We start from the raw sequence: 24,642 nt of genomic DNA, 5'->3' as shown, positions 1-24,642 counted from the left end.
CCTGCCAGGGCTCTGCACCCGCTCTTGCTGTGAGGACTTACATAAAATGCTGGTTATTATTATTTTTATTTGCTCATGCTCTCTGAACACAAATTCCCACTCTGTGCTGATGGTGTGATGGCGCGTGCCACCCTGCCCAGCTCACCAGCTTGATGGCTGCCCTTGCAGCGGGGACGGGAGCAGGCAGTGCGAGCAGGCAGGACAGGCAGTGATTTCCAGCAGCAGCGCGTGGTGTGGACAAGGTTTGGCAGGAGGAGCAGGCAGCATGCTCCCTGCCGTGGGGATGCGCTGGCTCCCACCTCTCCACGGGCACCTGTGCCGTGCGATTGCCTCCGGCTGTGCCAGGAGATGCTCCCCGTGCCCATGGGATGGCCACGGTCCCAGCCCTTCGCTCGGTGCTCAGCTGCCGGCTGTGCCCCAAGGGCTGTGGGTGGGCGCCTGGCTGACGCTCCCCGTGCCTGCGCAGGCACGCTGGGGACACATGCGTGGAGCCGGTGATGGTGACAGATCCTGCCAGTGCTCCGCATCCAAGCTGGGACCCTTCTGCCGGCAGAGGTGCTCGGGCACAGGCAGTGCTGACACATACACACTCCCCTTCCACATTGCTCTTTGGCGTTTTAGAGATAACAAATTGCTAATCAGCAGCTACCCCCTCCTCGGTGTCCTCTGCAGCAACGCTCCAATAATTAATTATAAACTACAATACTGATCAGCTTGCGTGTTCTCCGTCTGCACTGACAATCATTAACCATAATATGAAATTTATAATGTTGAGACGTGGAACCTGGTGAGATGAACTGCTCTGCTTTTTAATCAGTTTTATGGGATGATATAATGCATTGATCGACAAAGACAAGATACAGCGCGTGTTCCTGTGTCTATAGCAGTGCAACCTTATTAATTTAGATTTACAAAGAGTTGCTTGATCCGGAGGGGAAAGAACCGGTGAAGCCACCTCGTGCAGGACGGACCCGTGCGGGACCCCGTGGTGGTGGCAGCTGGAGGGGCTGTCTGGGCAGGGAGGGCTTGCCGGGGTCACTGCAGCCTTGGCTCACCTGGCTCTGAGCCTGGCTCCCCAAAGCCCGGCTGCAGGCAGGCTGCGGTGGCACGGGGTAGCCTCCGGCATCGGGCAGACTGCACCCAAGCATCCATCCAGGGTGATGCCGGTGGGATCCCGGGGGGTTTGTCTCGGTCTGATGAGTGGTGGTGCCGGTCCCAGCGACACGGTGCTGGGCAGCGTGTGCCTGCCTGCACGTACGTGGCTGCGCCTGGCCCTGCCCAAGCCCTCCCTCCTCCCCGCAAAATGCATCTGTGACTGGGGCATCGCCTTCCCAACCAGTACGGCCCAGTGGCGGCCGGACAGCTGGTAACCATATTGGTGTGTCTTGGGCTGTCATATCGCATTTGCACGCCTGCTCTTGCTCTGCATCCGGAGAGGCTGGGGCGGTGGTTTTCAGGTCAGAGGCTGCATCCAGCACAGGAGGAAAATTCCCATTTCCCCACCAAGACTTTAACCGTGAAGTGGCCCGGACTCGGCTCCTCCAACCCTGGCAGCAGCTCCGCACCGCGGCCACGCCGGCACCGAAGCCATTCCCTGGCGCATCCAGCCCTGCGCCAGCGCCTGCCAGCCACCGCTCACCCCTCTGGCCAGCGTCCGTCCCGAGGCAGCGGTGGAGGAGCTGAAACTGCTGCAGTCAACAGCAAGTGGGGCTGTAATTAGTGCCGGGTAGCATGGTTTTATGGAAAGTACAGCTTGTCAAAAAATTTGGTTTCATTCTTTTAATTTAAAAATTTAACTAATAAAAGTAACTGAGAAGCTGTGGTATACTTAGGCTTCTGTTAGGCATTTGATTTAATAGTACATGACGTTTTGATTAAAAAATTAGCTCTATATAATATCAATAGAGCACACATTAAAAGGATTAAGAATTGGCTGACTGACAGGTCTCAAAAAGTAGTTGTCAATGGGGAATCATCATCAAATGATGATGTTCAACGTTTTCATCCACAATCTGGAAGTAAATATGAAATCAGTGCTGATAAGATTTGGGATGACAAGGATTAGCAGGGAGGTGGGAACGCTGACAAGGGGGAGCTGCAGGGGCTATGAGGGGCTGAGATGATGCCCCACACAAACAGCTTTCCAACCTTGCTGCCATGGGGAGCCGAGGGCGGCCAAGCCCTGCGAGGGCTGGGTGAACACGGGGTGCCGGGGGGTCATCATGGTTTTGTCCCCCCAAGCATGGCACAAGTCTCGCTCTTTCAGCCGGAGGGGGGTGCAGGAGGGAGCTGGGGACCCCCACCCCAGGCCCCCTGCACAGGGAGGCTTTGCCAAGGTGCAGCCGCGTGGCTGGCCAGGGCAGGAATTATGAACATGGGGCAGGTGGATGGGGGTCTGTTCCAGGGAATGATCGGTGATGGTTTGGTACTGGGGATGTGATGAAAAACTGAAGGACTGGAGCACTTCTGGCTGAGCCCAGCCAGGATCATCGCTCTGCCCCGAGCGCCAGGGCAGGGGCAATGGGCACCCGACCCACGGCTGCCCCAGGGTGCTGCGTATACATCTGGGTCGGCCTTGATCAAACCCCAGCTGCTCATACCACAGCGGGCAGCAGGTCCCTGTGGTCCCACGGAGATGCAACAGCAGCAATGGGAGGTTGGGGCTCAGCTGCCCACCCTGCAGCCCACAGCCCCCATGAGAGATCACGGGTGCACCTGCAAAGGTTCATGCATGAGCCGTGAGCCCTCGCGAGGCACAACACATCGCGCCCAACACCTCCCGAAATGGCTGAAGCCACCGCCAGCCCCCAGCAGCCCCAGCCACCACCTCAGCTGCAGGTTCGGGTGCTGCATTTATTATGGCGATGTAGGAAAATCTGCGGCTCACTTGCAGCTCCACTTCACGTCAGCCCTGCGCTGGGAAGAGCAGCAGCCACCTCTGCTGGAGCTGCGGGTGGGAGGGTTTGCGGCACCATGGAGTGCGGGTGGCCTGCAGGCACCGGCAGCTGCCCTGCCGGAGAGAGCGACTCCGGCACCCACGGGACGGGCACGGCACAGCCGGGTGTCACTCAGGGCCCCTCTTGCACACCTTTTCTGCACATCATCCGAGTACGTGCAAACAGGACATAGCTGAGCTTTTGGGGAGACGGAGGGGACAGTGCGTGCCGGTGCAGTGCCTCGTGGATACGTGCCACACCGACACAGCCCGAGCTGTCCAGGCTGCCACTGCGTGAAGACCCGCGGGGACACAGTCACCCTAAACTGCTCGGGATGCAGCTCTGGGCCCGGAGCAAAGGCTGGGGAGCAGCAGTGCTGCGGGGACCCATGCGGCCCCGGTGCCGCTGGCCGCTCCCCAGCATGGGACAGGGCACTGCGGCTGTTCTTCCCCTGCTGCCTTTAGCAGACGTGGATTTTTGAAAGGCAAATCTTTATTAGTGCAGGGAGTGTGCCTAACCCACATTAATTCCCAATTGTGAACGCTTTCAATTAGTGACTGCAGGCACTCAGCCTGCTGGATGTGTTCATTAGTGACATGGCCTTGCCGCTCAGTGACAAGCCCGTTGACAAACCTGTCTGATGGATGCGCAAGGTTTCGGCTGTGGCACAGAACTTGCATTAGCCCTGGAAGGAGGGACGGGAAGGTGAGGTGCCCGCAGTGGAGCGGGAACGTGCTCACACTGCTGAGTGCACGGACCCCACACAGAGCTGGGGGGACGGCAGAGCCCCAGCACCCATGTCCCCAGCAAGGGTGACCGGGTGCCTGTGTATACGGTGCACACTGGCAAAGGAGCCTCCCTTGTCCTGGGCTCAGCACATCCATCAGCAGGAAAGGCATTTGCAGAGCCCCTGGGGCTGCTGCGAGTGCTGAGTCCTCTAAATCCCGCTGAGCAGATGGCCCCGAACCACCTTCAGAGACACCTGGTGAGCAGAAGGACACGTCCCGTCCTCAACCGTGGGCAGGAGGAGCAAAACTGCGGGCACCTTTGGTGCTTCTGCAGGGCAGCAGCTCAGGAGACCTGACAGCCCAGGGGACGCATTCTGGCACGGCCGTGGTGCTGCCTGAGCTGAGCCCCCAGCAGAGGATTTACCAGTGGGCATCACTGCCCTCCCGGCTGTCCATGGGAGCCAGCACGGCTCAGCGAGCTCCTGGCTCTGAGCACCCGCAGCAGCCCGGTAAAGGCATTGTGTTTCCACAAGGGCTCGACTGGCCCAATAAAAGATTATCAGCTAAATAAAACAAGAAGTGAGTGATGCCACTATGCCCTGTTGGATTGAAATTGTGTGAGCAAAGTGGTTTTCTCGGGGAGATTTATTTCCTCTGCCGGCTGCAGCCAGCCAGCCCAGCGGAGAGAATGAGCCTCTCGCTCCGAGGCCACTGCTCCCTCCTGCAGTCAGCACTCGGCTTTTATTTCATTTTTGAGGGAATCGGAACAATAAAGGAAATACAAACAGATATTCACCCATCACAAAGCACAGGAGCACATGCGGGTGCACACATTTGCTCACCAGTACACGAGCCACGTGCTCTAGCCCTGCTCCCCCAGGTCCCACTGTCCCACCACACCAGCAGTGCCCAGCCAACATCTCAGCCCCAAAATCCCACCCGTAATCCATTCCAGAGCCAGGAGGGTGATCCCACGCCAGTGGGGATGGCTCCTGCCCTGGCCTGGACCCGGCATCAGCTGTGACAGCTGGGGCAGTGCTGGCACCCATCCCATCGCTTGCCCGCTGGGACCAGCACCAGTGCAGGCAGTGCGACAGCAGGACACAGGCTGGGGGCTCTTTGCCCCAAAACCTGGCCGGGGAGGGGGCAGGCAGTGGGTACGGAGGGTGGCAGAACTGCCTGTGCCGGCTGCACTTTCAGACGGTGACGTTCAGGCTAAAGTGGAACCAGCTGTTGTTCTATTTGCTGGCCCTGGGCAGCAAAGCCAAGCAGCAGCTCAGCTTCGCTCTGGACCGGCACTCACCCGTGTCTGCGAGGCAGAGGACAGCATGGCCGGCGTCTCCTCCACCCTGATGAGCTCAGCATCCTGCGGTGGATGCCATCACTCCCGCTTGTGGTGGCAAGCGCCCGCGGAGGCTGCACACCGGACAGGGATGAGTCCCCAGAGCCTCAGGGAGGTCCTCAGACGAAGCCAGGGTCTCTGCTGTGGGTGACTGCCAGCGGTGGGGGACGGATCCCGGGGGCTCTTCCCCACCGCAGCCCGCGGGGAGCTGCCATGACACCAAACACAGCGCCTGAGGTTATCAAATCTCCGCTGCTCAGAGCAATCCTCCCGCAGACAGCACGGCAGAAACGGTCTAAAACCGCTCACCATCACCTCTCCTGCCACAAGCTTTAATTTCAGATACCATCCCCCCGTAACGACCGGGCACCGGTACCTGCTCCTGCCGAGCCCCTCTCGCTGGAAAGCATGCCATTAGATCCCCAGTAATTGTAAATATTGCAAAGTGCTCGAGTCAGCAGTCTTGCTGAATTTTGCTTTCAACATCTGCAGCCCAATAAATCTTTGTCTCCTTCAGGTGAACTGTGCTCTCCGCTCGGGCTCCAATTTACATCCCTCAGCACCATCACCGCGGCAGTGCCAGCCCCGGTGGTGTCCCACCGCCAGCCCAGGTCGTTACCGTGTGGGGCCGCGGCCGCGGGGAGAACGAGGGACCCGCCGGCCTCCCAGGAGCCACGGGCAGCCCCGGCCCTGCCACCGCCAAGCGGCTGTGCTGCGACGGGCCTGGCGGCCACCGGCACCATTCGCTTTGTGCCAAAACCCTTCTACTCACCAGACCTTCGCCGGGCTTTTTTTTTTTTTAATTGTTTTCAAAACAGATTTCATGTGGTCCCAAAATGAGACCATGATTGTAAATTAAAGTGTAATTAGCCTTTACGCTTTTATATTCATTAACTCTTCTCTGTTAATGATGCAGAGGCTGGAGCACAAACCCAGCATTATGAAACCACATCCAGGAAATAAAATAGTGATTTAGATAATGGCCAGAATGTATTGCTACTTACACATAATTAAACAAATGCTCAATTTACACTTGGAAACATGAATGAATGTTGATTAACCCCAGCCCAACGACTCTGCTGGTGATGTGGTTAAGTGGCTGTGCTGCTGGTGGGGTTGGTGGCGGTGGGCAGCAGTGGGCAGGGCAGGGCGCCCGCTGCCCGTAATGCACCTGCCTGGCCCAGGTGCTGCAGCACGGCCGAACCGCGCGGCCGCCCCGGACCCACGGCCGCAGCCACTTGGGCAGCTCCGGCTCTGCAGGTTGGTGCCAAAAGCCACCCACCCCTCCCCACGGCAGCGAGGTCTCCGCCGCCGCGTGGACAGGGGTTGCTGCCGGGGCCAGGGGGGACCACCTCCAGCTCTCGTAGCAGAGACTCGGGGTGCCGCACCGACGCCAGCGGGGCGCAAGGCGGCATCGCCTTCGCTCCCAGCCGAGCAGCGCCGTGTGCCGGAGGGGTGCACCATGGGCCGTGGGGGGCCGGCAGGCTGTGCCGTGGGGTCCGCCTGCCGCTCCCGCACAGGCTTTGTCTCCCGTCCCCCCCGCGCCTCCTGCCCTCCAAATGTGCCAGTTACTATGGAGACATCGCCTCTTTGGCGCAGGAGGAGCCTAACGAAGTCCACAGTTGCAGGATAACGTTATTTTCTGCTGCAGATCTGGACGCGAGGAGCCCAGGCTGGGGGACAGGCGCCAGGTCCCCCGGCTCCATCTCCCCTCAGGGCGGCACAACGGTGCCCGGTCCCCGGCTCTGGGCTCTGCCAGGGCCTCCACACCCTATGCCGCTGTTGTGCCGAAAGCAGGGGCTCCTGCGGTCCTCGTCCCGGTGACCCCCTGCCCCGCAGAACGAGAGGTGCCGTCCACCGTGGGCTCCGCTAACCATCCGTAAGCTGAGCCCAAGGAAGAGAGCTGCTCGGAGCTGGTGGATGTGGAGCCGGATCTGGCACCAAGCGGGGCCCCCGCAGCGTTGGCCGATGAGGTCGGCCACGGGCTCCCGGCCAGGACAAGGCAGCAGCTCTCAGCAGCAGCAGGCAAGCGACGTGGCCCCACAAGGGTCTCTCCCCTCCTGGAGCCAGAGCTCAGGTCGTGCTGGGCACAGCAGAGCCCTGTGCACGGACCGGGGGGCCGGTGCAGATGCCGCTCAGCCCCTGGGGAACCTTGGGGCCCAGCAGAGCCGTTCTCCCACCCCAGCCTGGCTCCACGTTGCCCACAGTGGTTCTCCACAGCATCCCCGCTGGCCCCACTCCCCAAATCCGTCCCTGCCCCGGCACCCCGCGCATCCCTCAGCCCTGCAGTGACGGACAGGACGGACGTGACTGTGCTGGCGTGGCATGTCGAGACCTCTGCTCCCAGGGACTCCCCGTTCATGGATCGTTGACTCAACAGGCCATAATGGCTCCATCTATCCGGGTCAATACGGGTGCCTTTGACACATGATAGACAATAATTGCTCCTGCTTAGAGACTTTTTAGTTCATGGATCATTGACCTGATGGGCTGTAACAGCTCCGAAGGAGGCTGCGCACCCCTGAGCTTAAACGCCTTCAGGAGCAAGCGGCTGTGCAAAACCACCGCACGGGGCTGTGCAAAACACGCTCTCTCCAAAAACATGCTCCCCAGGACAAGTTACCAAAGGCCCTGGGGCCCCCATAAGGCCTCGTGGTAGCATGGCCGTAGAGGAAAGGCCGTGGCAGGAGGCACAGGAGTCCAGGAGGAAAGGCCGGCATGCCCCAGCATCCCTCAAGCGCCGAGGGATAGGACCAGGGTGCACAGGGACGGGTTCACCTCCTGGGGTCTGCAGGCTTGAGCTCCCCTCTCCGACAGCAACTTCCAGGTATATGATTTAATGAAAGGCACAATAAGAAGTGAAACAATTAGAATTTCTGCCTCATTATCATGGTAATCTTATCAGTCGGATAATGAGGTATTAATGGAGATTTAATGTGCCTCTCATAACAGAATCCCTTGGAGAAAACACATAAGGAAATTGCTGTAAATCCACTTAATGATGGAAAGGTCCCCAAACACCATATTCCAGAGGATGAAAAATGCTGGATGCAAATGAGAGAGAATCAAGGTCAATAACACTGCAGGGACCAAGCTCACGGCAGCACCGCACCGCCACCGCGCATCCACCCCGGTCCTGCTGCTTCGCCCACCCGAATGGGGCGGGTGGGCGAAGCAGCAGGACCGGGGTGGATGCACGGTGGCCACCAAGATCCTACTGTCTCGTAGGTGATGTGAACATTTCTTAAGAAACAACATGACTGAAACACAGTACTTTTGCACTTGACCACTCCCATGAAGGCATGAAATGGCGCACAGCGGAGGAACAGACATGGTCCTGGTGCCTGTCCCCACATGAGCCACCTCACAGTGCTGTGACAGCCGGTAGCTATTTTCTCCCCTCAAGCAACCAGGACAGCCAAGCTGCATGATTAAAAAAAACCCCAAACTGAAAAGCTCTGTGTTAAGCAGCCAACTCGGCAGTGCATCCTCTCCCACTAACTGGATCTTGTTTCTTTTTTGCCACTGTGCGCTCCCCGCAAGCTGTCGGTGCACGCATGAAAGAAGGTCTGAGGGTACAACACAGCAGCGATGTGAAACTGGAAACCATACAAAGTTAGTGGTAAGCTGTTCACACTTGCAATGCCATCTCCAGCACAACTGCTGATCGCATTGGAACAAGGCAGAAACATGAAATCCAGGCGGTTAAACTGCTCTCCTTTTAATCAGTTTTTACAGAATAATACATTAATAATCACGTTAGAGACAAGATGGGGTTCCTGTATACAAGATTGTGCAAGCTCATTAATTTAAATTTTATAAAGGCTTTACCAGTTTCAAAGAGGAGAGGCAGTACAAAGCTTTTAAATAGAGGTAAAGCACAATTAAAAGGTACAGAACACACACTACTAACTCAGCAGAGATTAATTCTCAAGTAGTACAGGCTCAACCAAGTCACCAGCTGTTACCCAAATAAGAGTATTCTTCCCCCTCCTTGTCCACTGCTTTCCTGCTGCTCCAGCTCTCCTGTCACGCTGCCAGCCGAAGGCTGCACAGTCTGTACCACAGCACGGCCACGCAAGTTACACTTCTGCCAAACACACACGCTTCACTTGCCTGAAGCTTTGCTGCTGAACGGGCCTGCCTCCTCCTGCTGCTCCTGTTTGAACCCCCTTCCTGCACGTACTACTCAGCATCAACATGGCAGTGAGTTCTCAAACTTCTGCGAGAATTTGGCTTAACAGAACATTAACGTTTTCACGCGATACGAACCAACACTATGCTCACCAGAAACTCACCTACAGGAAACAGGATCACGTTCGTGGCTTTTTTCCTGAAATTTATGGCAGTTACATTCAGCATTTGGTAGTATAAGGTCTTCAAAACAAAAACTTTTAAACTCAAATACTTAATAGGCCATACACATTCCAATTCTCCTTAAAGAGGATTTTAAAAAGCTTTAAAGAGAAATCTCACTTAAGGTTAGGAGCAAAAAGGAATCTCCTAGGGATGAAAAAAACCCAGCCATTTCCTTTGACTCCTCTACCCTAAAAAGGAAAACACCACCTCTGTAATATTAATAGGCAGAGCCATGCCATCATTTAATTTGGCATTTCCTCCAGACATGCCGACAACCAGCGCTGAAGTCAACAACCAAGCCCTAACTCCATGACTGCAATCTGCTACTAATGACCTCTCCCCCTACTCTTTCCCCAAAATGTTCCATTCATCCTTCAGTGGCTGAAGTAATTTAATTAACAGAAAGCACCAAGTTTACAGCAACAGGTACATGGTTGGCTGGCACCTTTTGGCAGCAGTTCTGTTACTTTTGGTCCTTTATGTACTGTCTTTTCACCTTTACTATTGCACACCAAAACCTAACAACATCACTTCCTATACATGTAATTTATCATTTTAAAACAAAACATTATGGGACACCAGAGGAAAATAGTAAGAGGACATTACAGGAAGGTTTTTAATTCTTTGGAAAGCCTAATTCTCTAACTACACCTACCAAGACTACATAAAGGACTTTCAGAGTAGGTTGAAAAAAAGAAGCAAAGGACCATCTTGCTATGAAGACTCTCAGCTCATCTGGGGCTTACTGAAACACTTACGGGTTTTAAATAACTAAATAATAATAATAATAAAAGACTCCAGTTCTTTGAAGTATTTTTCTACACAGAAAAACAAAGTGATAAAAACTGTGAAGGAAATGGTTCTTGCCCCTTCCATAAAGGAGAGCAAACCTGAAAGACCTGATGGTGTTGATAAATCCTGCTTGCCAAGTTTGCAAACAGAAGCAACACACAGGGTAATCACCAACTTAAGTGTCTTTGTGCCTTCTTTAAGATTGTATAAATACTCTCCTTGACTAAAACCCAAACTGTAGGACTAAAAGAACTTTCATACATCGGTCTTAACATCTCAGATATTCAAGTAATAATTAAATATTACAGGACACTTCAATATAAATAAATTTATATTGCTTTTAGATATGATCTGGCCATATCTTCAAGGGCATATTTGTGCTTCACTACTGAGTGTTATTGGTCAGGGCTGTGCTTGCAATATTAAGTTACATGTTCAGCACCAAAAACGCATCAAGGCTAAATAACTAGAATATTGCAATGCTACACAGACTTAGTTACCACAGTAAGGCAGATCAGAAGAATTTTGTTTCTACCGAGTATTGCTCCTCCACACAATCAAGTCTCTAATAGAGGAGAAAGACTATAAATAAAAGAAAAAAGTTGCCATCCCACCCTCTCACCTGTGATTAGTTTGGCAAAAATGCTATACTGAATTACATATTAGAGTCCTAGAAAGGAAGTTTCTTTAATTATGCCTTGACAAGTAGCACAGCCAAATCAAGCACTTGATACTTTACATAAATTGCTCTAATTTCAATTAACCAAGTGATTTTCCCAAGTACTAGTTGCTTACGGGTTTTAATCATCAAAATGCACACACACGCCTCCATTCCCCCCCCCCCCCCAAAAAAAAATCATTGATCATATTTTGAAAAGAATGCGAGAAAGATTTTGTTTTCTTTACTACTCAGAGACACCAAGTCTTAACATATCCCTCTGTCAGAAGTGCAATGAACACTCTGGGAAGAGCAAGAAATAATACTGATATGAAAAAGTTAAATGCTCGCTGTCCTTTTTCATTGTAATTCTAGCTAAAAAAGAACAGCGAGTACTTATATACAGATAACAACCACTGGCCATCACTCAGACCATTTCACTCATGAAAAATCCATGTGGTGTTGTGCATAAAAACTTCTTTAAATTGGTAATTGTCAGTTTAAGGGAAAGGTGGGGTGAGAAATCTATAAAACACCCTGAACTGATGTCATGATATGTTTCATAAAGAACAGTGTTATATTTTAAAATATTTTATATGAACAGTAAAACTTGCACTGCTGCATAGCAGACAACACGAAGAACATTTAGTAAAAACATTCACTGAAACCCCGGCATATGTATTTAATGTCACTAATCAAAATATATATTACAGTCCAAGGTTCTGTTAAGGATCTCTGTTTGGGGTTTGTACAGTATACACAATATCTCAGAAAAAATATTACAGTAAGGTATTTTATTTCTCCTTTTTTATATTAGACTTATCTATTGTAACTTACAGTCCCTCTCCTCTATATATCCAAACCTTTATAACACCCTAATGCCCTAGCCAAAAAATGTTTAGCTATCTAACAAGCCCTATTATAAATTCCAGTTTTAGAAATTTCAGTAATCTTAATTACATTTTAATAAATAGTTCTGTTTGCCCTTTTTTAATCTTAGCCTTTTGAGGAAGTCCTTTCATTACCAAAACACAGTATGTCACAACCTGTTAGAGGTCAGAGAGGCTTTTGCTTGTTTATTCAAAGGATAATGAGTCCAAAGATAATTGCAATGCATTAAATATAGTTATATAATATTTACACTGTCCTCTCAGATTTTAAATTTAGGTGAAATATAATTGACAATTAATGTCAGCTACTACAAACTTTCAGTGTGGCTGGTGCTTTATTAATAAAAGGTGTATTAAGCTAGAAAGTATACTAAGTGGTTGCCCTGATTCTTGTTTCAGTTTTCTATTAGAAATTAAATGAAGTGAATTATTCATGTGAGTAAGAATTCAGGAAGAGGGGTGGTGAAAAAAGCATGAAGAATTTTCTGCATGTTTTGAGATTCCAAAATACCTGAAAACTGTGGTCCCTTTTACAGTGCCAGTATCTACAGGGGAGAAAAACACAACCAAAAGAGAAGAGGAAAATCTGTTAAATTAATTTGATTAGTAAAGGTGTGTTTTAAAATGCCTCAATTCTGTACAGTATTATACAAGGAAAGTCTCTTCTTCAGCTTTTGCAGCTGTTGTACATTCTTATATACTCTTCTTCTGCTAACAGTCTGCCCATACATGTGCTGTTTGAGTTACTTGCGATCATCAATAGTTTTAATGAATTCAACTGCTGCTGTGAACTGCATCCACCAGTATGATTCTTCTCCAGATAAACAGTTGGCATAGAAACTACTAATGTACTGAACAGTGGACAGCAAGCAAGGTGGATTTGCCTGAGGGTTAAAGAAGAAAGAGATACTCACAGTTTGTTTGCAAAGCTAAACATAAAACATTATAAGATACAGCATAGAAATAGAATTCTATTTGTGCAGGAATCGTCACACATTCATAATATATGATTATGTAACATATCTGTAGGGTAGTGACTGTTTATCCAGACCTTCCCCATTTCACACACTCAGAAGGCATTAGACTTGATGAAAGAAGCATTTTTCCAACAAGGAAAAATGACTAGCAGGCCAAGACGACAGGTAACACTGGCAGAATCTATAAAAGTCATCAAGGATTTCAACACATGGAAAAGCCTATTGTTTTAGCATCTTAGACATGACAGACCATTCTCCAAACACTTATATGTCAAAAAAGGTCAGCAACACAACACAAGTCAGTCCTAGTGTGGATCTTGGTCCGGAAAGAGGACAGCACTAAGCAGGCACAGATGACAGATGCTGGTGGACATACCTCAAAAACACCCCCACTTCACACACAATGTCTGCACCCCGATTTCCTTCATTCCAAATGCAAAGCTTGCTTGGATTCAAAAACCGTAACTGTGACCACATTTCTGATATTTCTATTTGAACCTGCTGAATTAGATCCGGTTTTGAGTCTAGCATGCTCCCAGTTACCCAAATGCATTATTTTTCTTCCTAAAATTTGCTTGTTTATTACAAGAATTAGCTGGGGTTTCTGATCTTTGCAAAAGAACTCACCTTTATGAGGACAAAGACCAGAACAGGAACAAAATCATCTGCCCCAGGTACTGAGTCTTCATTTGCCAGACTAAGCAGGTTCATGATGGTTGAACACATTCGCAGGATACACTGTACTTTGTCTCGGGGGGTTTTATAAGCGCTTATTGTGCGGATTTCAGACTGTGCAGATGGCCATGGTGCCTCCCGGAGATACACCTAGGAAAAAAACCCAACATGCTGCCAGTTCTTGTTTGTCCAAGCTACTACTGTGCACCACAGAGGATCTGAAGTACCAGAGACTTGCAGGCAGGAGCAAGGCTCCAGAGAAATGGGAAGCTTTAAGTCAAGATGGTTACATTACACTCACAACTAAGGTGGCTTCCTACTGTGTTATAATAAAAAACTACAAGGAGCCAACACTCTGTGTGCAACTAACATAATTAGCCTGTGCTTCTTCCTGACTTCTCCAGCACATTGTTTCAAATGAAGGTAGAGCTGTACATCTCAGTCTTCCATATCAGCAGCTTTATGAACACTCACTGTTTTGAGTCATACAGTTCAAGTGCTGAACTGAGAACTAGTAAGGCTGCAAACATCCAGCCTCTGACAGACTTCTTAAGCCTACCAACCTACTTTTAGTTATCCTATTTACCATGAGAAAAGTGAAAGCACTGGGCAAATTTACACATCTGCAAGGTGCCATTAATTCTGGCTAGTTCAGAAAGAACTTGACAGCTGTAAACAACAGCTATGGCATATGAATCACATTAGAAGCATAAAGGATTCAAACCTTGTCTTTTGAAGCAAATTATCAGAAAGTTACTGCATCTTAGTGTAGTGTAGTATTAGTTCTTAAATCTTACTATCAGGACAGAGGTAGTAAAATCAGAAAAAAATGAATTTGGAAGGATCAGTCAGTGGATGATACTAAAGCATGGGTACAGCATGTTTTTCCTGCAGGATACTTCAGCTGTCACAGATAGAAAAGCAATGCTTCTAACTGTAAAACGAAACAACCCTCTCCCCATCCAAAACACAATCAAAACCAAGCACCCCAACACACACACAGAAGTCAAGGAAAGGAGAAGTTGTTACCTCAGGTATCTGAAGTGCTTTGTGGTTTGCAGTCACTACTTTAGATAACCTCTGTATGTGCTCATGAAGGACCCTGAAAACAAACACAAAAAACAAGAGTGAAAAATAAGCAGCAGCCAGCAGTCCCCTGGAGTTTCCCACTAGTTTTAAGTTTGATACTATGAGAGAGATCTTCAGGAATGCATATAATCATGATGGTCCTACAGCTAATGGACACAAGGTCAGTAAGAGGTGCAGAGGATTTTGCTATACAATCAAGTACAACCACACAGCCAGTAGAGCATTCAGACAGCGTACATTCTAAAACACAAAAGCCAAAAACCCAAATGCATGGAAAATACTGTACCAAAATGAAAACGGAAGGAGTCCTGAAGCAGATTTTGATCATTCTATCAGCATACACACTTGCAGATCTGAAAGTCTGTATCCCGAGTCATTAAATTCACAATTTTATTCTGTACTAGCAGTTTGTTGCAAACACAAAAACTTTTGCACATGATGCTAAAGCACTTCCACGTTCTTTTACAAAATGTTTTAAAAGAAAACATGAGTTTGTACGGCATGGCTAACTTAGTCAAGTCTGTCACATGAAGATTGCACAGCTTCCATCTGCACCAACTGCAAAAGAAAAACCAGGTACTCCAAATTACATTAACTTACTGGTCACGCAAAATATCTCCATCCTGATTAGGGTAGAACGCAAGTTTGAAAATACGATTCATCACACTGCGTTCTATAGCTAATTGTGCATCCTGAAGCTGTTCTTCACTGGCATTCTGCCATATGGCATCCTGAGCCATTGCTCCATATAAGAACTGAAGAAAATCCTCCACTTGGGCTGTTTTATCATCTGCTGCTGTGAGTTTCTGGAAATCTGATAAAAAGTAAAAAGAGAGAGAACATTCAGTTAAGTAAAAAACATTATTTCTGATAGGTTTTTCTGGAAAGAAGAGCCCAGAATCTACTTCAGACTTCTTGCCAGGCAGCACTGAGGTTCTGTTTTGCCCACGCGCCAGTAAGGGAAATACAAGCAGGAACACTTGAAATAAATGGAGGAATTAAAGGAAAAGCACATAGAACACATTTAGCGAAGCATATGGTCAAAATACTCTACTTGATACTGTGTTAATCACTTCCTCTGCAGTACCAGTTCTTATGCCTTCTTTCCAGCCACCCACAGAGATAACGCCCAGAACAATCACTAGAACAGTTGCTGGTAGGAACCAGTGCATGCAAAGTTGTCAGATGCTGAAAGGAGGGGGGGGTGGGGGAAGGTATCAAGAAAACCCATGTGGACCATTTCCTACCCCTACCTTTATTAAGTATGCATAGTTGCAACATTCATATTTATCTACAAAATACAGAATGAGTGATGCAGCCAAGTTAATGCAGCATGACCAAATCACTGGCCATTCATCGGCTTCATATTTATAGCACTCTCCACCAGAAGACAACTGCCACTCACATCTGCCAGCAGCCTAAATGCCACAGTTGCCAATTTCTGTTTTAGATCATCCACAAATAGCTGTCTCCTTTCTGTCCAATGAAAGGGCTTTAACTCCTTCCTGGGTCACTGAATCTTATCACCAGAAATTTAATCCCAGTATATATAAGTTTTCATATTAATTCTAGCCTATTCAGGCACATTTAATATGCAGCACTATATGCTCCAGGAGCAAGAACTGACTCTAAATTTCTTATGTACTTCATTAGGCCAGGTATGTGCACAGAGAACATAGAAATAGTTTGTTTTAAGTGACTCTGTTTTGAGAGAGTTCTCTTCCTGGTGCAGCTATCCCTTATGCCATGGTATTTTTGAATCTTTGATTAATTTCATTCATACTACTACTATTCCCCATATCTTCTAAGGGGCAACCACAGGTTCTGTACTGAGGACCGAATGCTGCAACTTAATTTATCATTTATTAATAGATCTAAAATAATTAATAGCATTCATGCTTCTTCCATGGGGCAGATGCTAGATAATATGATTTAGCATAACTTTTTAGGCCAAGTGAGGTCAAATTACCTCCATTCTCTTAGCCCATGAAAAATGCAGACAGTTACCACGGCTCAGCTGCACAACATACTGTTAAGTCACAGTAATCTGTCTATTTGAGCCATTAATTGGCCAGCTGAAATGAAAATCGTTTTAGGAATCTGCTCCTCAGATCAGAAGTTGTGCTTTGAAACATTAACCTGAGCCAGCATCTAAATATGGAGTAAAGGAATATAAATATTCCACAGTCTGCATTAATCTTACCTTGAATAAACTCCCTTATTTTCTTTTCTTTGCTCTCTAGCAGTAACCTCACACATACTGTAGTGAAGTATCTGTTGGCCACTTCTTTATCTCGCAGAACTCTTTGCAACAGCCTTTCCAAGTGCGCTTGTGTCGTTTGCAGGCCTTGGCGACACCGAGTTAAATAAGCGATATATGGAGCTCTTTTCCTAAAACAAGGAGTGCTCTGCATTAGATTCATAATAAAGATAGAGGTTAATAGCTTTATAAACGGTTAAGCTGCAGTGCAAGAGGAATCTTCAACCTGTTGTTTTTAAAACAAAGATAACACCTGAATTCAGAAGTTCTATTTTATGCAGATTTCTCTGACTGAAATCACTGCCCTTGCAGCACTCCAGAATGCTAGATTAAAGCAAACTCCAAACAGCATCTCTTGCATGTTAGAGCTGAACATTAGCCACAAATTGATTTAAACCCGAGTTTATTACTATCTGGACTAACTTAAGGTCCAAGCTTTTTTAAGCCTTTCACAGATAGGTGAGACAATTTCATCATTTTGTGGGGAAGCAGAGATGTAATAACCTGATTTGGCGAAGAACAATTTAAAGCAAAAGGGATCTTCCCAATCTGCTAGTGAACAAATATATGCATTTGGAAACCCATTAATAATAAGATAGTGAACAAACTACCTATAGTCCTCTGCAATAGATGCCAGCAGCTTTCGACAGGTCCTGTTATCAAAGCGGCTTACACATCGCATTGTCTCTTGTAGCTGGGCCATCAAGTTCTTGTCTTGGAGGTTAATAGCTTCAGCTAGCTGAACTTTCAAGAAGCACACAATTTCATTATCTAATAAAGAACAAAGGAAAATTATTAAGGAAAAGAATTGTAAGCATCATGAAAACAAAACTGGTTTTGAATATGAGAAACACGTAACAGTTTAAAACATAACTTCTGTACATTAGGCAGTAAGTGTTATTTTAAGAACATTTTAATAAGTCTTTTCGAATTTTGCAGATATCAAGGGATACGTTTTCATATCACTATCTTATTTAGTATTTAGAACCATACTGAAACGTGAAGAGGACCAGATAAGGTAACAAATTCACCTGTGTGCAAATAAACCTAGAATGAACGGAGGGATGCAAACACAAGACACATATACTAAGTCAACATAAAGAGTCAGTAAATGATACAAGTTACTCTAGTAGTACAGTAGCACAATTCCTAACAGCACCTGTATTTTGGGAGTCTATTCTACATCTTCACGCTCTACCTTGCAGTATATCTGAGATACTTCATTACAAAAGAAATTAGACCAGATTTAGTTGGCAGGTTTGTTTGTAGAGTAAGAAAGAAAACATTTTGGTGGGCAAAAGGTGGCCTACGCCTTTGGTATCTATGCCAAACAGAAGTTACCATAAATGGTGCAGTCTAAGTGCCATTAGATGGGAGAAAAGAAGAGACATATACAATACAAAATATCCATAAGTATAAAGAATGTTTACCTTCAGGGTCTGTGTGGTCTGGCAGACCATTCCTTGTTGAATGTGTCAACATTGGGAAGGCAACAGAATCTGCTGAACAAAGAGCCAATCTCAATTTCTTCTTTGCATCCCTTAAAGAAGAAAAATATTTTCTTAACAAAGTTGCTGCAAGGTCTGCTTCTTCAATAAGCAACCTTAACTTTTTGTTTTTCTGTTTTTTTAAATACTGCCTAAAAGTTATTTAACATTAATTTTAATGTATCAATGTTGTCAAGACTTTAGAATATCAGTTCTTTTGATACAGCAACTAGACTAGTTTCAAAAGAATTTTCCTAAACACTGCACTGCTCTGTCCTCTCACGTTACAATATCCCCCCTTCATCAGTGGAAATATGGCAGTTTGAGGAAATATGGCCTAAAACTAAAAGCATGTAAAAGTTTACAATTGATCCATATTAAGATTTTCATGGGAACAGTCACATGGCTTCAGCTTTTAATTCTACTTTGTGGGTAAGATTAAACCTGCAAATGTATTTACCTATAGGAGAAAGCAGAACTTTGTGGCTGTGCTACTTGACTTGCAGAGTCTGGGAGATCATCTGCAGACATGTTTTGCAAAGCCTCATCACGTGGAGAGTCATGCATACTCTCACCATCCCCAATAGCCTCTACGGAAATGAAAAAAAAAACAACATTACACTTGAAGAGAGGAGTCAGAAGAAGAAACTAGACTAATATTCTCTATTTCCTTCTTTTTATTCTAAGGTCATGGGGGAACAGAGACAGCAAATAAAACAACTTGTTCTGAATAAGTGGAAAAAGTATATTAAAAATATATAATCTACTATCACTAAGAAGAAACTGCATCTGTTTTGGAAGGCAATATACTTCAGTATCCATTAAAACAAACAAACAAACAAAACTGGTAAGAGATGTGCTATTAACAAACCACCACCTCAATGGCAATATGAAAGAGCTGTCCTTGGGAATATTAATTCCCAGTCACTGAGGGACTGTCCCACAGATTATTTGACAAAATGTTCCTGGTTTAGAGCTCACATTGTTCAGCTGTTAGTACTAACATTGGTCTAGAATACTGAAGTGTTTTTATCTTTAAGGAGGAGAAACTATGTTGGTGATGATTATAAAAGCCAGGTTCTCACCTGCACCGTCATAGTTCACTATGGCTCCTTCACTAGGACTGGTTCGCTTAATTGCATTCCTGTATTTGTCCAGAATGTCCTCTGCAGCTTGCGCCTGTGCACTAAGCCTTGGGCTGGGATCATCTGAAGAGACAATTAAAAACAACAGGAGTTAACCTTGTATTGTGCCAACTGAAAGCAAATACAAAAATTTAGACCTACACGTTTGGACTCTTGTTTTTAGCCACACCAAATAGCTGCTTGTGTTTCTTGTAACCACAATTCAAATATATTTACAAAGTCTGAAGCAAAAGCAGAAAAAAAAAAAGTACAATGAAAGTGAACAAATAAAGCCAGATCCTTAGCATATTTATACTGTTTACGCAAGTGGTTCTTGTATATTTGAAGACTTCTAGAAATGATTAGGCAAACAGAAAACTAAACACCCAGGTTCAAACCATGTTTAATTTAGCACTTAAATAATTATTACAGGAATGTGTCTGCAACTATCCTTACAGCTCAGCTATGATAAGGATAGGAGCTTTATAATGATGAAGAAAAAAAAAAAAAAAAAAAGACAGCTTGAGTTGAGAATCCAGTACTATACATACTAACAGAAGCATGGCAATTTAAAAACAGTCTTCAAGTCAAGAAGTCTTTATCCACTTTCTTATTCAGAAAGCCAGTTGTGAACATTAACTACAATAGCATATACCTTTCTGTAAATAGATACCTGGTGGGCACTCTGGAACTCTAGAGGGCACGTTATGAGAGAAAATTACTATGATGATATTATTCACATACCTTGAAGTGTTGAATATCTGTCAGGCACCATGTCATCTTTGTCTTTTTCTTGTTTTTCTTTCTTTCTAAATGGAATAGGAGCTGAAAATGCAAGGTACCTTATCAAAGACTATTCTGAGATAATGGCCAGACTGAAGAAACTTTAAGAAAGTGGCTAATGCATAAGTTTGTCATCAGATAAACTTTAATAAAAGCATAAGCTTATCTATGGGGTGGAACAGAACTGTATTGTCATCATAAGTAGTAAGCTCTACCTTTAACAAACATGCTACCATGAGCCAGGCAGAACAGTTTTGCCTTCCAGGTACAGTACACTCTAGGCAAATACTAGCCAAGGGAGTCAGGTAGCTTCCCAGTTTTATTTACATATTTTTTTATATTTTAGTTTACCAATAGTCCTAACTCAAATATTGGTCATAATGACATGAATCTTTTCTGGCAACTAGTTCCCACTAGTAAGTTCAGGGAGAAGATGCAAAGTCAGCACATTGTGAAATGGAAAAGCAAACAAAGTGGTATTAAAATACTATAACATTATCTAGAGTCACACAGAGACTGCAAGGATTACATTGGTTCTTTTCTAACTGAAAGTCTGTTTTAAAAAAAGGCAAGAATTTCTAATATTGCACACATTGTTCCATCCCCAGTTGTCATTATTCACAGCATGAAAGCAAAATATTATCTTGCACAAGCTTTACTTTGTAAATAGCCAAAGTCTAATTTCCACTCATGCCGTGTTACAAGAGATACCCTAAGTTATCAATATCCTTCAACTAGCACACTACCATCCATAGAGAATTAAGACTAGTTCTCAGTGAAGCTGCCCTGAAGTTAATATCATACAACTACGAAATGACTGGCCTCACATAAGGATTCCAAGGTTATCGAATGATTAAGATAACACAATGCCTAACCAAATTCCTTTCAGCTTACACACCTCTTTTATAGGTACTGCATACTTTATATTTCAATAATTCTTTCTTTACAGCAACACTTGCAATTTTATAAATAAGAATCCTTTATTTCTCAAAATTAAACAGGACAGCTATTACTGTGTAACAAATCTACATCAATCTGGTCAGCTTTTCAAAGTGAAACTGTAAAAGCTTCCCATAAAAGTGACTAAAGGTATAATAAAGGCACCATGCCCTCTTAATAAAGTACCAAAACCAGATGGACATGATCCTACCTTTGGGCATAGCAGACACAAAACGTTTCCTCCACCAGGGCTTGTTTCTGTCAGACTTCTCATCATCACTGTCTTTTCGTTCTTCAATCTGTAGAAGGGCAGAGTCTACATTTGAGCATTTACCATATCAAGTGTAAAGACAAAATTTCTCCTTTACATCAGGTTTTGCTACATTGACTGTAAAAATAAAACTACAGCAGAGCACAGAAAGCCATAGCAGATTAAGTTAGAAATATCCCACCTGAAGAGGGCAGCCTATAAATGCAAAACTAAAGACATGAGGAAACTTAGATTTCACTTATTTCTTTTTTAGAGAAAATTAAGTGTAAAATGCTGCAGCATCCCGAGAAGTAAACACTACAACAAATCTATTTCTGAAGTCCCACCAAATCAAGTAAAGCTCATCCAGGAATTTTAAGAGAAGCCAGATTCATTTAAGCCACTCTGAACATCTGTAGCTTTAGCTTGTAAAACATCATTGGCCAACGTTTAAAAGGTAACAAAAGCACATTGTAATTCCTTGGCTAAACACATTTAACACCAGCTTTCTGGTGTTAGATGCATAATTAAAGTGGGCATGCTAGAAAAAAATAAAACAATAAATAGAAGCCTTACCTCTCCCCTAGAGGAGTCTTTACTGGGAGACGAAGATGATGACTGAGATGCAGCTACCAGAACAGCTGCTCCAGCATTCGTGGTCGGCATAGGAAGCTCCCTCTCCTCATTACCAGGACGTCTGTTCCACCCAGGATCACTCATAGGTCTCCGAACTGATGACACTATATCTGAACTCCTACTGCGGACTAGCCTCTCTGGATAAGAATGCCTCTGCTTGAATGCTTCTAAATCAGTTGGAATTAAAGTGTGAAACCCAAAGTTTGGTAATCGGGCCTCATTACCTCCCATAGCTCCTTCCAAGATCGGTGGATCTGGTGGTGGATGAGAGGGTCTTGCATAGTGTACTTTAGGCCTTACTACAGCTGATGCACCTGCAGTCATAAGCATAAAAGACGACACACACTTTTTTTTTTCTTTAAGATTCTTCCAAATTAGCTGGTACTAACATAGAAGCATTGAAAAATGCCTATTTTTAAAAAAAAGCTTATTCTTTACAACTCACCCTCATTTGATGAGAGAGGGTCAAACAATGCAAGCAAAGAATCTGTCTGAGAAGGGGGAGATGTCAACTGACTGGCTCCTGAAATACAGGGGGGAGAAAAAAAAAAAGTTAGTACTGTACCAAGAACTACCTACAACATAAGAGACACTGGAAAAACAGCCCTCAGCAACAAAAGTTTACAGAACTTATATTGCAAAATATTCTTAAAGATATTCTTATATGGACAGATCTCTGTAGTATGCTGAAATGATCAAAGAATTACATCACAATAAGCGGGGAAATCTCGAGGAACAGACCAATTCCAAAATGCAAAAGGACAGTCAATGTAATCAAACTGACTTAGGAAAAGGTGATCTTGGATCTAGTACTCAAGCCCTAGTACTATAAAGTACTGGAGTCTCTTTGTCAAACAAATACACTGCTAGCAAATAAGGAAATGTTAAGCTTAGCCACCAGAACTTTGAAACTGGGAGAAACTGTAAAATTTAAGGATTCTACAAATGTAATTTGTGAGACTTCAGTTATCAGAGATTCTAACTCTCATTTACAGGTAATTAACTTACCATGGGCCGTTTCATCCATGTCAGGACTTGTCACGGAATCTTTTCCCCCGAAGTCAGAGCTACATTCAGACCTCAGATCCTCAATCTTATTAGGAATATCTTCAGATGTTGCACTAATACCTTACACATAACAAAAGAAGCATCTGTAATAGTCTTTCAGAGAAAAAGGAAGCAAAATCCTGAAACTGTTAAAATGTTTGGTGAACACTGCAACAATCAAGTCCTAACTCACAGTAGCACCTAGAGACATTATGAATTTCTGTACTCCTAAAATAAAATGTTATTTCTGCTCTACAACTGTTTTAACACAGGCATGAATACACTTCAACAAATGGGCATTAGAAAGACACTTCACACTGTTAAATACTTTGCAGAAAACAAAGAACTGAAGTAGATAAGTGCTGATTTACTTAAATAAAAGAAGTTGTGATAATAAAGCTAAATGCAAGAAAGCTAGGAGTTTCTTCCAAATCAATACCCCACTGCTAACCATTCCTATTGCAGCACAGAGTATTCAACGCTCTGCTGCCTTTTTTATTTCTTCTGTAAGATGAACAAAGAATTACTGCTTTGAAAATTCCAGAATGAGTGCAAAAAGTTATTTTATGAGTGAAATAATGTATTAACTAAAGCAAGCACAGCAAAGCAGATACTGATCATGTTCTAACAGAGCAGCGTGTTTTCAGAGACAATTAAACACACCTGATACAACACTGAGGCCTGGTGTACTGGGTCGAGAACTGACCTCCCTTACATCTGTGTCATCAGATGTGCTACCCAGCCCGGAACAGCTTTCCAGTTCTTGTAGTCTTTCCTCCTGTTTTAAGTCTGGGGCCTCTACAAAAAGGAGACAATGGAGAGTAGAGAGAAAAAGTATCATTACTCAATGCCATGCTCCCTTAATACTCACATACAGAAGGAAGGGGGATACATGTTGATTTAGTATATTAAGTTCTAAGCTAACTCAACCCCTTCAGCAAGAGTTTTCTTCCTATACAGAAGGCAAGACTCTGCACAGATAGCAATGCTCTCTCTATCTGCACAGGCATTCTAAGAAGTTTTTACTGTTTTAAGTATTGTATTTCTTAGATACAACAGTATACAGTCAAATCTTCACTAACCAACATAAACTGTGATCCTACATAGCCCTACTTAACATCACAGGGAAGGAAAGCAAACAGAATTTTGCTCTGCAATCCCTTCTCTCCCTTTTTGGCCCTTAAGAATTTCTTAAGTGACAATAAGTCTCTCACAATGCATTCTATCTTCTCTCTGCCTAGGAAGAGTTTGTCCTTTTAATACTGGAAGTATTCACAAACATTAACTTAACCCTAGGACAGTAATTTCTCAAAGAAAGAGAAGAAGAAGCTGTTGTTTTGCATTACATGCCTCTGGAAGAGTCTTGATTCATGCTAAAGAAATAAGCAAGAACTGCATGATTCTGACCTGAATCACTTGGTAATACTTCCACACTCCATGCCTCACTCGTGGTTTCTGATATGGTTGAACCTGTGCAGGGATCAAGCAACACGGATCCTGAGCCTGGTAAACACAGCAAGCTGCCTAGCATGTTCTCTGCAGCTGCACCTGCAAAAGTAAAGCCAAAGCGTATAGCTAGATATAGGCTTCCTGAAGACAGCTCTAATAAGAGAGAAAAGTAAGAACACATTTTAAGTGTCCTTAATAAAGTAATCATGAAAGAAAATGTT

The 24,642-nt window shown here is 45.2% G+C and overlaps 3 protein-coding genes across 8 annotated transcripts in view; 2 read left to right on the top strand and 1 right to left on the bottom strand.

The window, feature by feature from the left end:
• RPL35 (ribosomal protein L35) overlaps positions 1–24,642 on the top strand; it is a 152,643-nt gene that overhangs the window by 16,594 nt on the left and 111,407 nt on the right. The window lies entirely within an intron of this gene.
• HSPA5 (heat shock protein family A (Hsp70) member 5) overlaps positions 1–24,642 on the top strand; it is a 100,403-nt gene that overhangs the window by 51,613 nt on the left and 24,148 nt on the right. The window lies entirely within an intron of this gene.
• Positions 8,703–24,642, bottom strand: part of GAPVD1 (GTPase activating protein and VPS9 domains 1) — a 32,832-nt gene continuing 16,892 nt past the window's right edge. For 5 of the 6 annotated variants that reach the window (XM_069771395.1, XM_069771399.1, XM_069771400.1 and 2 more), the window contains 16 exons: positions 24,380–24,520; positions 23,636–23,770; positions 22,934–23,053; positions 22,371–22,448; positions 21,866–22,239; positions 21,251–21,338; positions 20,062–20,142; positions 19,279–19,401; positions 18,654–18,783; positions 18,137–18,246; positions 17,318–17,477; positions 16,650–16,837; positions 15,047–15,260; positions 14,387–14,459; positions 13,310–13,507; positions 8,703–12,589 (listed from right to left, as the gene is read on the bottom strand). In XM_069771395.1, the coding sequence (XP_069627496.1) occupies positions 12,449–12,589; positions 13,310–13,507; positions 14,387–14,459; positions 15,047–15,260; positions 16,650–16,837; positions 17,318–17,477; positions 18,137–18,246; positions 18,654–18,783; positions 19,279–19,401; positions 20,062–20,142; positions 21,251–21,338; positions 21,866–22,239; positions 22,371–22,448; positions 22,934–23,053; positions 23,636–23,770; positions 24,380–24,520 (2,354 nt within the window). In that variant the 3' untranslated portion in view covers positions 8,703–12,448. The remainder of the gene's footprint in view (positions 12,590–13,309; positions 13,508–14,386; positions 14,460–15,046; positions 15,261–16,649; positions 16,838–17,317; positions 17,478–18,136; positions 18,247–18,653; positions 18,784–19,278; positions 19,402–20,061; positions 20,143–21,250; positions 21,339–21,865; positions 22,240–22,370; positions 22,449–22,933; positions 23,054–23,635; positions 23,771–24,379; positions 24,521–24,642) is intronic. The other variant, XM_069771396.1, reaches the window with a different exon arrangement.

This window comes from Haliaeetus albicilla, chromosome 26 (assembly GCF_947461875.1).
Source record: "Haliaeetus albicilla chromosome 26, bHalAlb1.1, whole genome shotgun sequence".
NCBI lineage: Eukaryota > Metazoa > Chordata > Aves > Accipitriformes > Accipitridae > Haliaeetus > Haliaeetus albicilla.
The sequence above is the reverse complement of the archived record's forward strand: the minus strand, read 5'-3'. Positions and strand labels throughout refer to the sequence as shown.